At 42.4% G+C, this 14,446-nt stretch overlaps 1 protein-coding gene across 4 annotated transcripts in view; it reads right to left on the bottom strand.

Annotated features, from left to right (window-relative positions):
* The window catches only part of LINGO1 (leucine rich repeat and Ig domain containing 1), a 233,686-nt gene that overhangs the window by 3,628 nt on the left and 215,612 nt on the right, over positions 1 to 14,446 (bottom strand). Inside the window, exon 1 of one of the 4 annotated variants that reach the window (XM_075208281.1) lies at positions 7,643 to 8,216. The exons of 1 other annotated variant lie outside the window; for it this stretch is intronic. In XM_075208281.1, coding sequence (XP_075064382.1) covers positions 7,643 to 7,753 — 111 coding nt within the window. In that variant the 5' untranslated portion in view covers positions 7,754 to 8,216. Of the gene's footprint in view, positions 1 to 51; positions 196 to 6,942; positions 7,508 to 7,642; positions 8,217 to 14,446 lie in introns of those variants that run through there. 2 more of the 4 variants (XM_075208282.1, XM_075208284.1) reach the window with 2 other exon arrangements.

The following is a 14,446-nucleotide window of genomic DNA, read 5'->3' as shown; positions in this document are numbered from 1 at the left end:
AAAGACCTCTAATGTGGGCACCAGGATTCCTTTATAAATGCTTTCATTCACCTTATCTGCACATTAGAGATGTAAACAAAGACACAGCCCCCACCTCCTCTGCTATTCTATCGCAGACAGGGCAATTAGACGATTAACGATAATTACAGACAAGGAACTTTAGTTGAGGAAAAAAAAAAAAAAGATAGGATGAATTAACACAGAGACAGGAAACACAGCAAGCTAATACTCACAGCGCCTATGTTATATAGTGCAAGTAACATGGCATATTTTCAGATATACATATATATTTCTCGGATGCTCCATCCAGTGGTTTTTTCTTGCCACCTAGCTCTTGGAGCCCAACAAAGTCCTATTCTAATGTAATAAACCATTGTTTATCCTGGTTTAACCGGCACTATGTGAGCATTACAGCCATCAGTGTGTGTTAGACCAGTCCTGGCTAGTGTCGGCAATAACCTCCAACATTTTTATTTATTTTTGCAGAGTAATACACTGCCCCCAGCCAGCTGCTTCTTAATGCCACCCATCTGGCAATTTTTTTTGGGGGTGAACAGTGCAACCCATAGCAATCTAACAGCCCCCTCTACAATGTACACTCAGATATGTCTATTATGAGATATGCAGCTGTCTCTCCCATTTTTTTTCTCTTAATTTAATTTGCACTTTAGTCTATATTAAACGATCAAAATACAAAGCAATATCTGATCTCTAAAATTTATTTTCCAGAAAGCCATATTTATACCACCCACTGTTCCAGTCTCTATCATGCTAAGGTAGAAGCAACACTGAGTACAAAGTACTATCAAATAAAACAGATCAAATCAGATTAGTTAGTTATTTGGCTACATTTGTGGAAAACCAACTTATATTGATCTGACTGCTCAGGAGCAGCACCAAGTGATCACATCACAGTACAGAGAAAGCCGTCCCGCTCCTGTCTGCATGTTAAGGTTAAACAATGACCATCAACACTTTGTATGGGCTTATTATACCTGATCAAAATCCAGTAGAAATGGATGATCATTTATAAAGTTGATCATTTATGGTGGGTACCCAGGTTGAAAAATGACACAGTATAAAGGTTGGTTAAGCTGATCAAACTGAAGAGCTAGTCTTTTACTATGTATGGGAATAGATATAATATTCATAGAGTGTATCTGTAATTGTGCCATTATATCAATATATGTATAAGTACTGGAAGAGAATAAACATATCTGCACTGCTGCTGTCGCAAAGAAGAAAAAGAAAGTCTAGTGTACTTGAGTCACCACAACACGTGTACAGAAATAAGGAGTTCAATGGATGGATGGACGTTGTGCTACTAGGCTTCTGAAGGACAGTCCACATGTTACATGTTCACATGTTTAATATAGTGTGCAAGCAAGTCTATTGTTCAAATGGGCTAATAGGAGTGTTACTGGGAAAACTGTAGCTAGTGTTTGGCCCATGGCTCCAATGCTTTGCCAAAGTTCAAACCAGTTTATATTAAGGTGGTGGTTAACAGTGGCATATCCCCCCTTAGCTCCAGTGCAATATCTGAGCAGGGCCCTTCTAATCTACCTGCACTCATTCTACTGTTAAGCATATAATGCAGCTTCAACTGAGACTGGGCAAATGAAGTCGCATTGAAACATAAAACAGAACAGAAACCTAAAGTGCACAGAGCTGCATTGATCAGACACTCTATTTACACAGGGATCATCGCCTTTCAACAGATACTGCACAAAGGCAACATAGTTATATTGTGCACAAAATCCTCCTTTATGTATATGCTGACACATAGTGATTTTTATATATTGTTCGTTTCTGAGCGCTGGACATCATTTCTCTTTTGTTTGCATGTGCACTTAGGTCTCATTTGTCCTTGGCTGTCATCTCAAATGATTTTATTCACTTGTACACATTTCTTTAATTTAAAGAACTGCTTTTTTCTCTTTCACTATTTTCTAGTTTGTTTTTCTAGGAGTTGACCAGTCCCTCCAGGTGCTGCAGGCTTTATAAGATGGAGGTTCAGGGGAAGGTTCTAAATGGAACACCCTGAATATAAATTTGTATCACTAGCTTAGGGACTCGCCTACATGAGATGCCTTGACGCTGGCAGGTGAGCTTATCCCAATATAGCTATATTGTACACAAAAATCTCTTTTATGTATATGCTGACACAGTGATTTTTATATGTTGTTTGTTTCTGAGCACCGGACATCATTTTTCTTCATCATTTTTCAGTAGTGTCCAAACGTCCCAGTATATGGGGAAAAACATATTGAGTAATCCTTACTTTTAAACTGTCAAAGTCTAATTTAACAAAAGGCATTAATGCAAATGTGAAGGAAAACCAACTAAGCAAAACTGCTTCAGGGTCAGACAATTAGGAGACCCAGTGCTGTGGTCACCACGTGGATATATCTATTGCCTTTACAATCTCATGTGTTCCTTAATTGAGGCAATTATTTAAATATCATATCACGCATCATACCACATGGTGTGCTATATCGGCACTATGGTACCTAATAAAACAGCGGGCTAGAGTGAAAACATTATGGTCAGTGTCATAGTAGGAGATGAAGGAAAACTGAGATTGGTAAACTTGTGTACCACAGAGAAGATGAATAGAAGGAGAGGAAGGACATAACTTGAGGAAACACTGTCTGAAGAAAGGAAAGTTGAATAAAAAGTCTGAACATATACTAATTGCATGGAATTGTTGTATAAATTTGGAGGGGCTGAATTAATAGAAATTCAAGTGAGTGGGAAATAATCTGGGGGATGTGAAAGGGAAGATATGAAAGGAAATGTTATGGATGATCACTGAATGCATTAATGTAGCCTGGGGAGCAAGGAGACATGGCGCATAGGCCCCAAGTAGTCTTACTACGCCACTGCAGCTTTGCTTTATGTTAATGTATGCTTTATTTCATACTTGTCTATATTTTAGAAGAGATAAAGAAGAGGATGGTGTGACTTGATGTCACCATCGGCGTCCTCAAGTGTGTGGGACAAGGTGTATGATGACGCAGTTTGCATCATGGTGGCTTCGCTCCCTGCAGGCAGTGAGAGTCTACTTGAGAGTTTAGCCAACTCATGTTCCAAGTGTGTAGGTGATGGGTAATTCAGCGCTTTAAAGCTACAATACAATCTAGTAAAGTAATACAGGTTCCCCTACCCATCCAGAGCACTTGGGTCTGCTACAAGAAGTCACAATCTCTTCATTATGACTTGTGATTGGCCCACACATTTGCACCCCGCTCCAGTTGTCGCCTGGTATTATAAGAAAAACAGAGGAGCCACCAGAAAATCTTTTGCATGAAGTAGTCCCTGGGGCTCTGACTAGTGGAAGGTGCCCCTATATTAGCACCTTTTACTCGGTGTAGAGCAGTTTTCAACATTTGGTGAAGAAGTTGCCTCTTACAAGTCTTATACATAGAATAAACCTGTTCTTATGACATTTCTGTATATTAGAAACAATGGGGAAAGAGAAGAAAAGAAAATGTGTTGTAAGGGCACTCTTTATTTTACTTGAAACTTAATAATCGAATTATAATTTATTTTTTTTATTAATTAACTTAAAACAAAGTATAGAAAAATATTAAAAGAAATGATTAGTGATAAAGCTGAAAATATAATGTAATTGTTAAGAAGGTAGAAAAAGAACTACCCTGCTGTCTCACTGCAATAGATGTCCTTCTGTCTCAATAGTAAACCACTAGTCATCCAAAAGAAAATACTAATCTTGAATTGGATCACAAATATATTCTATGAGGCTAATACTCCATTAACGTGATCCAAATCAGGTCTAGTCTATTATAAAGTTGTTTAAAATAGCAACTTTATGTTTATATTGTCATACTAATCTTCTGTATTGTTAATAATGTTTTAAGTTAATTAATAACAATTATTTTTTATAATTCGATTATTAAGTTTCAAGTAAAATCAAAAGAGTGCCCTTACAACACATTTTCTTTTCTTCTCTTTCCCCATTGTTTCTAATGTAATTAAGTATGTGTGGGTGCACCTCCTCTTGTATAGTACCAACAAATATATCTTTATTTACTTAGAGTGGTTAATAGTAGGTTGTTTTCTTTATATTGTTTCTGTATATAACTTAACAGTATCTTTCTAAGCCTAGCTATTGAACAAGTATCTGCAGTATCACAAAGAATGAAACATCTCATTTTATGTTTGTATCATAGTGATCCATCATTCATTTCCTGTTTATTTAGTAAAATTACAGTATAGGACACAGTGATCTTCTGTACTGCTTTCAGCTATTTCTCTTTGCTTGTCTGCCTGTGACACAAATCCATCACGATAGAATACAGTTATCTTTTACTCTTCCTATGTGGTAACTACAAAGCCCGTTTATATTAAACCATTAGCGTATTTGTATAGAAAACAGTTGTAGTACCTGCTCTATCTGCTTATCCCTCTGCTTTGCTCTGTAATAAAACAGCCATCTATCACAAGGTCTCCCTGGCTTTAATAAGGTATGTGCAGCTATTTCTTACCACCTCATCTCCTCTCTCTCTCTCTTTGTGATAAACAGCTATCTCCCTATACTTCCCTTTCTCTATAATGTATAGTTATCCCCACCCACCTACATGTGTATCATTTATAAAGCTATATTATAATTAGTATTTGTCTTTCTTGTGTATACTCCTGTATCTATCTCATAATGTGTATATCTTTATACAGAGCTATCTGCATCTTCCTTCACTATAATGTATAAAGGTACTTCCCTCTAAATTACTTTATGTTTAGTCTCTCTACTATATACAATTATCTCCATCCACCTCTTCATCTATCCCTCCAATTACCCTGTCCTTGTTCTCTAGACTGTATACAGACTATCCCTCTCATAATGCACTAGCAAACAATATCTGGTTGTTGAGTACAAAGATACCAGAAAGCAGTATAAATAATGTTATTTCTGTTATATTTATAACTAACTGTAGGTAAAAGTACCAAGAAAGCGCAGTTAGCTAGTAAAGGGCACTCTTGATGGATCTAAAGGTTATTTTCTGCCACCAAATTCTTTCTGTAAGCAATAGAATACTAATTTGTAACCAATATTAGAATGCTTTTATGACCTTTCAGCTTACTGCTCTTTCTCTGTTCCATGTTGTGACCTGTTTTCTACCACCATAGTATGACTCATTGATGAACCCCTTGCAGTGCTTCATTACTACTTCCTGGTCTATGGAAATATCAATCAACGCCTACATTCGCCTTTGGCTGGTATTCCAGAATATGCGCAAACTGCAAACAGTAAAAACATCACATTATGTACAACCTACTTCCACTTTAGGACCTCCTTTATTATTTTCAATTTAACATTCTTTATTATATGTTTCACTGAGTGTTTTCAGTGCACATATGGGTGGTGTGGATAAACTGGGAGCAATGTAATATATTCTTTACTCTCAAAAACACTGGCATTTATTATATGTGTTTTACTAATGTTTTTAACGGTAAGATGGGTCTGACACTAGACACCATTGTTACATAAAGCTACTGCATATTATTTCTCAATAACATGGAAATATATACATACGTCTAGCTGCCATCCATCATTTATCCTTTTTTATAGTGAATACAGATATACAGGCTTATTTCTCTCACCACTGAGCTTCGCATGTGGTGACCAATCACCAAGTCCCTCTTCCTGCAGTCAGTGCGGAGGACAGTGATTGGCTGGGAGGGAGAACAGTAGATGACAGGTTGCATAGAAGGGACTTGAGCCAACAAGTAAACTTTGAACTATAGGAATTTTTATTAAACTAAAATTAAATTACTGACTGTTGTTTTTATGATGGGTCTCTTACCCTATAGTTTTCTTACCCTAATGCCCAGGACTTCCATAATGGAGGGGTTCCATTTGTATACCTAAGTGTCCATGTACACAGACAATGGCGTTCTGAGAAACACACAAGAACATATGCCAAACATATAATGTACAGTAAACAAATACTATGTATAACTATTCCAAATAACAAACATAATGTATGGAATACTTAATAATAGAGAATGCTTTCTCTATATACTGCCAAGGAAAAACTTGCATTATAACTATTGTAGGATTATTAAAATAGTTACCCATAGTTGCAAACTTGTTACAGTAATTACCAGTAATATTTTGTTGGTGAGAAGGTGACTAAATTCATGACGTACGGTGCAACGTTTGTGCACTACAATCCCCAGCATGACGTTACTAAACTTGGTCATATGTAATCTATCTTGCATTTCAAATCCTCATCTTTTAATTTCTCCACTTGTAAAAAAGAATTGCATTATATATGCAGAGTAGGGAACCCGGGCCCCAACCCTCTGCATCTGCCATGCAGTGGGCCCCATTATCTCCATGGGCCCCGGTGCCCCAATGGTAGTTCAGCCACTGTACAGGGTGCAGTATAAACAGGGGTAGTGTATAAAGGATAGGCTAAAAAATGAGACAGAAGGGCATATACACCGTGCTACTTTTGTTTTTGCTAATGGAGGCCAGCACATAGACCCACATGGGACGTTGTAGGTGCACTCAGCAATCACAATGTTACAAACCTGGGTAGTTCTGTAGCTGTGTGCTGGGCCACACTAATCCATACATCTCCTTAAGGTACGAAGTGTGAGAGGCCGCTCAGGCATTGTAAGTGCTTTTGTGGGCTCCAAAACACTGTTATTCTCACCTCTGACTGGTTCCTTTTAATGTGTGCGTATATATGTATACCTATATTTCTCTTTATCTATAAACAGTACAGTCATCTATCTTTACACCTCCATCCCTCTAATGTATAAAGCTGTCTCTCGCTATCACTCTTCCTTTATAATGTGTACACATTCTGCCCTCTTCCACATCTCTATGGTAAGATGTACAGCAATCTCCACATTCTACTCTCTGTAACATGTACCACAATCTCACTATGCATACAAATAATCTATTTTTACCTCCTTAATCTTTCTTCTTAACATTTATAGGTTATCTCCCACTACTATGTCTCCATACGTGTGCCAAGCTTCCTCTACGTCTTTTGTCCTGTGTGCTGCTATTTTTTTTTCTATGTTATTCTCAAAATCCTTCAGCCTCCTCTCAGTGCACAGGTCTCCTGGGTCGGCTAGTGGAATTGGGGGTCAGTATTGCTGCTGAAGTACATCTACATGAGATGAATATAGAGAGCAGGCCAGATACACTCAGTGCACAGGATACCAGCTGAATGTTAACATGAAAGGGGAGGAATATAGTGCAGATGGGGGAGTGAGAAGAGGAAAATGAAGGGGGGAAAAAATGGGGAGTATCAGTGAGGATTGAGAGATATGCCTGTGATTATGTTGGATGATAAATATAAGATAAGATAGTGGGAGTATGAAAATAAACTGAACCAGAAGAGCTAACATGGAAGAAAATCTGTCTACTGAGTCACATGTACAAAGTGTATATATTATAACAACTGTCCATCTTAAACATGATACATTTATATAGGTATGTAAACAGAGAGATCAGATGAGCTGTATATAAGACGACTATAAAGATGTACATAATGCTCACATCGCTAGAAATAAAGGTATACTTGTAGATAGCACTTGTTAGTCCATCATAACTGGCTATTTAGACAGAAACATCAATTGTATAGATAGATGATATCTCTACCTGGCCTTCATTTTTCGCAGCTGCGAGACGCCTTTTCTCCTTTCCATCTCCAATCAAAGAGTAATAGTGCAATACCTTAATACAATACTTCTTGGATTTAAACAATAACATGCACGAATCATACACATACGCTAGTCTGCAGTAACACAGAGACACTTGCACAATTATACTCAGGTCCAGTACTACTCATACAGACAATGACATAGATTATGTGGAACAGACAATATCCATACAAAAAAAAAAAGCCACAGAGGTTCACATACATACAAGGACACAAACACAGAGACGCACAAGGACACACATCCACTGCCACTCAGCAAGAGAAAATAAAAATCCAGGGGTCGATCTGCAGCTGCAGAGCACAGGACACAGAGGAGTGAGATTACGGAATATACAAACGCCAAATGAACTATACAGCAGAGACAGCCAAAATGAAGGAGAGTCACAAGGGAAAACCAAAATCAGAGTGAGAAGGGTGAGAGAGCAGGGAAAATACACAGGATAAGGGAGAAGAAGCTAGCAGAGAGGAGGGACAAACAAATACAGAATCAGATAGAAACAGGGAGGAGAATGAAGAGAGAAAAGTGGGGAGAGGGAGAGGAGAGGAGGAACTATGCCAATGAGCTAGAGAGAAGTAGCAGCTGTGAGCAATGACTCTGCTCCTCAGTCCTATATATAAGCACTACGCAGTAATGTGCAGTATACAGAGAGACTGTTATGCTACTGCTGGGAAAAGTCTAATGTCCAGAGCTGAACATGTATAGATAGCTGTGCTCTGCCAGATAACCGTGCTGAACATAAAGAAATAATTACTTGCCCATCTCTGTATGCTGACATACAGTACTTCTGCTTGTTAATAGATAACTGAAGGATAGCTGTGCTGTATCTGTATATTAATGTATGCTGGAAACTATACTGCTTTGTGATGTATATGGAAACAACAATGTTATACAACACTGTAGAAAATATACAGATAACTCACTACCCACCATAATGTAATGAGCCAGTACTATATAATATCAGATGGCTTTGTTATACTGCATACTGAGAGATTTTCTACCCACTGCTATACATTAGAGATAGTATACAGCACCGGACAGTATAGCTGAGAGACAGTGATGCCTATCCTAAAGAACATCTGACTAGCTACTATAAACATATCAGATGGTGCTGTGACTTCAATTAACTGGCGCAATGACTAGCTTTACACAATGGTTCAGGATTTAATAATTATTCCCTTGTAATTGCTTTATTTTGGGCCTGTTGTGTATATGATTGGTTAGAAATATAAATTGCAGACTCTCAAAATAATGTTAAATATGATTATTATTATGATTACTTGGTAGTGCGTACTTCGGTCCAAGTAAAAAAATCAAAGCAGATAGCTTTGTCACCAGCCACTAACATTACTGTGCTCTTACATTACCGTATACTGACAGATGAGAGTGGTGCTCAAAATGCTAGTGAGACCTGCGCTGCCCAGCACTCTAAAAATGAAGTAACTGGGATGCTCAGCATTGACAATAAGAGATAACTGTGTAGTGCAACATGCACAGAGAGAAACAAGGGATTAACAATGAGCAATATATCTGTGCTGCCCAGTGATATACAGTGGAAGGTAAGCCAGAACTGTACAATGAGACATAACATTGCTTACCAGCACTATAAACAGAGAAAAATTACTGTAATTATCAACACTATACAATACAAAACAATTCTGGTCCCAGCACTGCACAGTGAAAATAAATTGTGAACACAACGCACAATGTTGTTCCCAGTACTGTACAATGACAGATTGTGCTGTCTAGCACTGTACACTGAGAGATAACGGATCTGCCCTGTACAGTAAGTGATAATTCTGATGCCCAACACTGTGTCTCTGTGTGCTGGTTGCAGAGTCATCATTCACTGACAAATTTACTGGCCAGTCTAACACAGGGCACAATTTTACTCACAGTGATGCCCAGTTAGAGATAACATTCCTGCCCAGTGATATACAATGAAAGATAATGATAAAGATAAAAGTGATGCCCAACAATGCAAAATCAGATATGACTTGTGCCCAGCATTCAAAGGTGAAAGATAACTGCACGGTTCAGCACTGTACAGTAAGAGATAGTTGCGCTGTTCAGTCCTGTACCATATGCTGTTCAGTGCTGTGCAGTGAGAGATAACTGTGCTGCCCAGTGCAAGATAACTGTGCTGCCCAGTGCTGTGCAGTGAGAGATAACTGTGCTGCCCAGTGAGAGATAACTGTGCTGCCCAGTGCTGTGCAGTGAGGAATAACTGTGCTGCCCAGTGTTGTGCAGTGAGAGATAACTGTCCTGCCCAGTGAGAGATAACTGTGCTGCCCAGTGCTGCACAGTGAGAGATAACTGTGCGGCCCAGTGAGAGATAACTGTGTTGCCCAGTGAGAGGTAACTGTGCTGCCCAGTGCTGTGCAGTGAGAGATAACTGCTGCCCAGTGAGAGATAACTGTGCTGCCCAGTGAGAGATTTCTGTGCTGCCCAGTGAGAGATTACTGTGCTGCCTATTGAGAGATTACTGTGCTGCCCAGTGAGAGATAACTGTGCTGCCCAGTGAGAGATAACTGTGCTGCCCAGTGCGAGATTACTGTGCAGCCCAGTGCTGTGCAGTGAGAGATAACTGTGCTGCCCAGTGAGAGATAACTGTGCTGCCCAGTGCTGTGCAGTGAGAGATAACTGTGCTGCCCAGTGAGAGTTAACTGTGCTGCCCAGTGAAAGGTAACTGTGCTGCCCAGTGCTGTGCAGTGAGAGATACCTGTGCTGCCCAGTGAGAGATAACTGTGCTGCCCAGTGCTGCGCAGTGAGAGATAACTGTGCTTCGCAGTGATAGATAACTGTGCTGCCCAGTGAGAGATAACTGTGCTGCCCAGTGAGAGATAACTGTGCTGTCCAGTGCTGTGCAGTGAGAGATAACTGTGCTGCCCAGTGAGAGATAACTGTGCTGCCCAGTGCTGTGCAGTGAGAGATAACTGTGCTGCCCAGTGCTGTGCAGTGAGAGATAACTGTGCTGCCCAGTGCTCTCCAATGAGAGATATCTGTGATAGCCAGTGCGAGATAACTGTGCTGCCCAGTGCTGTGCAGTGAGAGATAACTATGCTGCCTAGTGCTGTGCAGTGAGAGATAACTGTGCTGCCCAGTGAGAGATCACTGTGCTGCCCAGTGCTGTGCAGTGAGATAACGGTGCTGCCCAGCGAGAGATAACTGTCTGCCAGTGCTGTGCAGTGAGAGATAACTGTGTTGCCCAGTGCTGTGCAGTGAGCGATAACTGTGCTGCCCAGTGCTGTGCAGTGAGAGATAACTGGGCTTCCCAGTGCTGTCCAGTGAGAGATAACTGTGCTGCCCAGCGCGAGATAACTGTGCTGCCCAGTGCTGTGCAGTGAGAGATAACTGTGCTGCCCCATGAGAGATAACTGTGCTGCATAGTGCTGTGTAGTGAGCGATAACTGTGCTGCCCAGTGCTGTGCAGTGAGAGATAACTGTGCTGCCCAGTGCTGTGCAATGAGAGATAACTGTGCTGCCCAGTGCTGTGCAATGAGAGATAACTGTGCTGCCCAGTGCTCTCCAATGAGAGATATCTGTGATGGCCAGTGCGAGATAACTGTGCTGCCCAGTGATGTACAGTGAGAGATAACTATGCTGCCTAGTGCTGTGCAGTGAGAGATAACTGTGTTGCCCAGTGCTGTGCAGTGAGAGATAACTGTGCTGCCCAGTGCTGTGCAGTGAGATAACGGTGCTGCCCAGCGAGAGATAACTGTGCTGCCAGTGCTGTGCAGTGAGAGATAACTGTGTTGCCCAGTGCTGTGCAGTGAGAGATAACTGTGCTTCCCAGTGCTGTGCAGTGAGAGATAACTGTGCTGCCCAGTGCTGTCCAGTGAGAGATAACTGTGCTGCCCAGCGCGAGATAACTGTGCTGCCCAGTGCTGTGCAGTGAGAGATAACTGTGCTGCCCCATGAGAGATAACTGTGCTGCCTAGTGCTGTGCTGTGAGGGATAACTGTGCTGCCCAGTGCTGTGCAGTGAGAGATAACTGTGCTGCCCATTGAGAGATAACTGTGCTGCCCAGTGATGTGCAGTGAGTGATAACTATGCTGCCCAGTGCGAGATAACTGTGCTGCCCAGTGCTGTACAGTGAGAGATACCTGTGCTGCCCAGTGAGAGATAACTGTGTTGCCCAGTGAGAGATGACTGTGCTGCCCAGTGAGAGATTACTGTGCTGCCCAGTGAGAGATTACTGTGCTGCCCATTGAGAGATAAATGTGCTGCCCAGTCAGAGATAACTGTGCTGCCCAGTCAGAGATAACTGTGCTGCCCAGTCAGAGATAACTGTGCTGCCCAGTCAGAGATAACTGTGCTGCCCAGTGAGAGATAACTGTGCTGCCCAGTGCGAGATTACTGTGCTGCCCAGTTCTGTGCAGTGAGAGATAACTGTGCTGCCCAGTGCTGTGCAGAGAGATAAATGTGCTGCCCAGTGAGAGATAACTGTGCTGCCCAGTGCTCTCCAATGAGAGATATCTGTGATGGCCAGTGCGAGATAACTGTGCTGCCCAGTGATGTACAGTGAGAGATAACTATGCTGCCTAGTGCTGTGCAGTGAGAGATAACTGTGTTGCCCAGTGCTGTGCAGTGAGAGATAACTGTGCTGCCCAGTGCTGTGCAGTGAGATAACGGTGCTGCCCAGCGAGAGATAACTGTGCTGCCAGTGCTGTGCAGTGAGAGATAACTGTGTTGCCCAGTGCTGTGCAGTGAGAGATAACTGTGCTTCCCAGTGCTGTGCAGTGAGAGATAACTGTGCTGCCCAGTGCTGTCCAGTGAGAGATAACTGTGCTGCCCAGCGCGAGATAACTGTGCTGCCCAGTGCTGTGCAGTGAGAGATAACTGTGCTGCCCCATGAGAGATAACTGTGCTGCCTAGTGCTGTGCTGTGAGGGATAACTGTGCTGCCCAGTGCTGTGCAGTGAGAGATAACTGTGCTGCCCATTGAGAGATAACTGTGCTGCCCAGTGATGTGCAGTGCGAGATAACTGTGCTGCCCAGTGCTGTGCAGTGAGTGATAACTATGCTGCCCAGTGCGAGATAACTGTGCTGCCCAGTGCTGTACAGTGAGAGATACCTGTGCTGCCCAGTGAGAGATAACTGTGTTGCCCAGTGAGAGATGACTGTGCTGCCCAGTGAGAGATTACTGTGCTGCCCAGTGAGAGATTACTGTGCTGCCCATTGAGAGATAAATGTGCTGCCCAGTCAGAGATAACTGTGCTGCCCAGTCAGAGATAACTGTGCTGCCCAGTCAGAGATAACTGTGCTGCCCAGTGAGAGATAACTGTGCTGCCCAGTGCGAGATTACTGTGCTGCCCAGTTCTGTGCAGTGAGAGATAACTGTGCTGCCCAGTGCTGTGCAGAGAGATAAATGTGCTGCCCAGTGAGAGATAACTGTGCTGCCCAGTGCTCTCCAATGAGAGATATCTGTGATGGCCAGTGCGAGATAACTGTGCTGCCCAGTGATGTACAGTGAGAGATAACTATGCTGCCTAGTGCTGTGCAGTGAGAGATAACTGTGTTGCCCAGTGCTGTGCAGTGAGAGATAACTGTGCTGCCCAGTGCTGTGCAGTGAGATAACGGTGCTGCCCAGCGAGAGATAACTGTGCTGCCAGTGCTGTGCAGTGAGAGATAACTGTGTTGCCCAGTGCTGTGCAGTGAGAGATAACTGTGCTTCCCAGTGCTGTGCAGTGAGAGATAACTGTGCTGCCCAGTGCTGTCCAGTGAGAGATAACTGTGCTGCCCAGCGCGAGATAACTGTGCTGCCCAGTGCTGTGCAGTGAGAGATAACTGTGCTGCCCCATGAGAGATAACTGTGCTGCCTAGTGCTGTGCTGTGAGGGATAACTGTGCTGCCCAGTGCTGTGCAGTGAGAGATAACTGTGCTGCCCATTGAGAGATAACTGTGCTGCCCAGTGATGTGCAGTGCGAGATAACTGTGCTGCCCAGTGCTGTGCAGTGAGTGATAACTATGCTGCCCAGTGCGAGATAACTGTGCTGCCCAGTGCTGTACAGTGAGAGATACCTGTGCTGCCCAGTGAGAGATAACTGTGTTGCCCAGTGAGAGATGACTGTGCTGCCCAGTGAGAGATTACTGTGCTGCCCAGTGAGAGATTACTGTGCTGCCCATTGAGAGATAAATGTGCTGCCCAGTCAGAGATAACTGTGCTGCCCAGTCAGAGATAACTGTGCTGCCCAGTCAGAGATAACTGTGCTGCCCAGTGAGAGATAACTGTGCTGCCCAGTGCGAGATTACTGTGCTGCCCAGTTCTGTGCAGTGAGAGATAACTGTGCTGCCCAGTGCTGTGCAGAGAGATAAATGTGCTGCCCAGTGAGAGATAACTGTGCTGCCAAGTGCTGTGCAGTGATGCTTCTGAGCACTGTACAATGATAGAATTGTGCTGCCAAGCACTGTACCATGAGAAATCTAATTCTACTGTCTAGCACTATTCAATGAATACTATGCTACCCAGCACTGTACAGTTCAATATACTGTTATGTCTACTGCTTAACACTGTACAATTAGAGCACTGAGCAGAAGAGTAAAGACAACATCACTCTGTTGCCAGTGAGATTACATTTACTATGCTGCCAATCACAATTAACCGTGTGAAATACCTATGCTGCCCAGAAATGTACAAGGAGAGTAGCCTGTGTGTATAGTACAATGAGAGACACCTATAGTACAGCACAGTAAGAGAAAACAGTGCTGCCCATCATTGTGCAGTGGCAGATAAATATAAATCC

Source organism: Mixophyes fleayi, chromosome 4 (assembly GCF_038048845.1).
Source record: "Mixophyes fleayi isolate aMixFle1 chromosome 4, aMixFle1.hap1, whole genome shotgun sequence".
Classification (NCBI taxonomy): domain Eukaryota; kingdom Metazoa; phylum Chordata; class Amphibia; order Anura; family Limnodynastidae; genus Mixophyes; species Mixophyes fleayi.
Note: the sequence above shows the minus strand (reverse complement) of the source record. Positions and strands in the feature narration are given on the sequence as shown.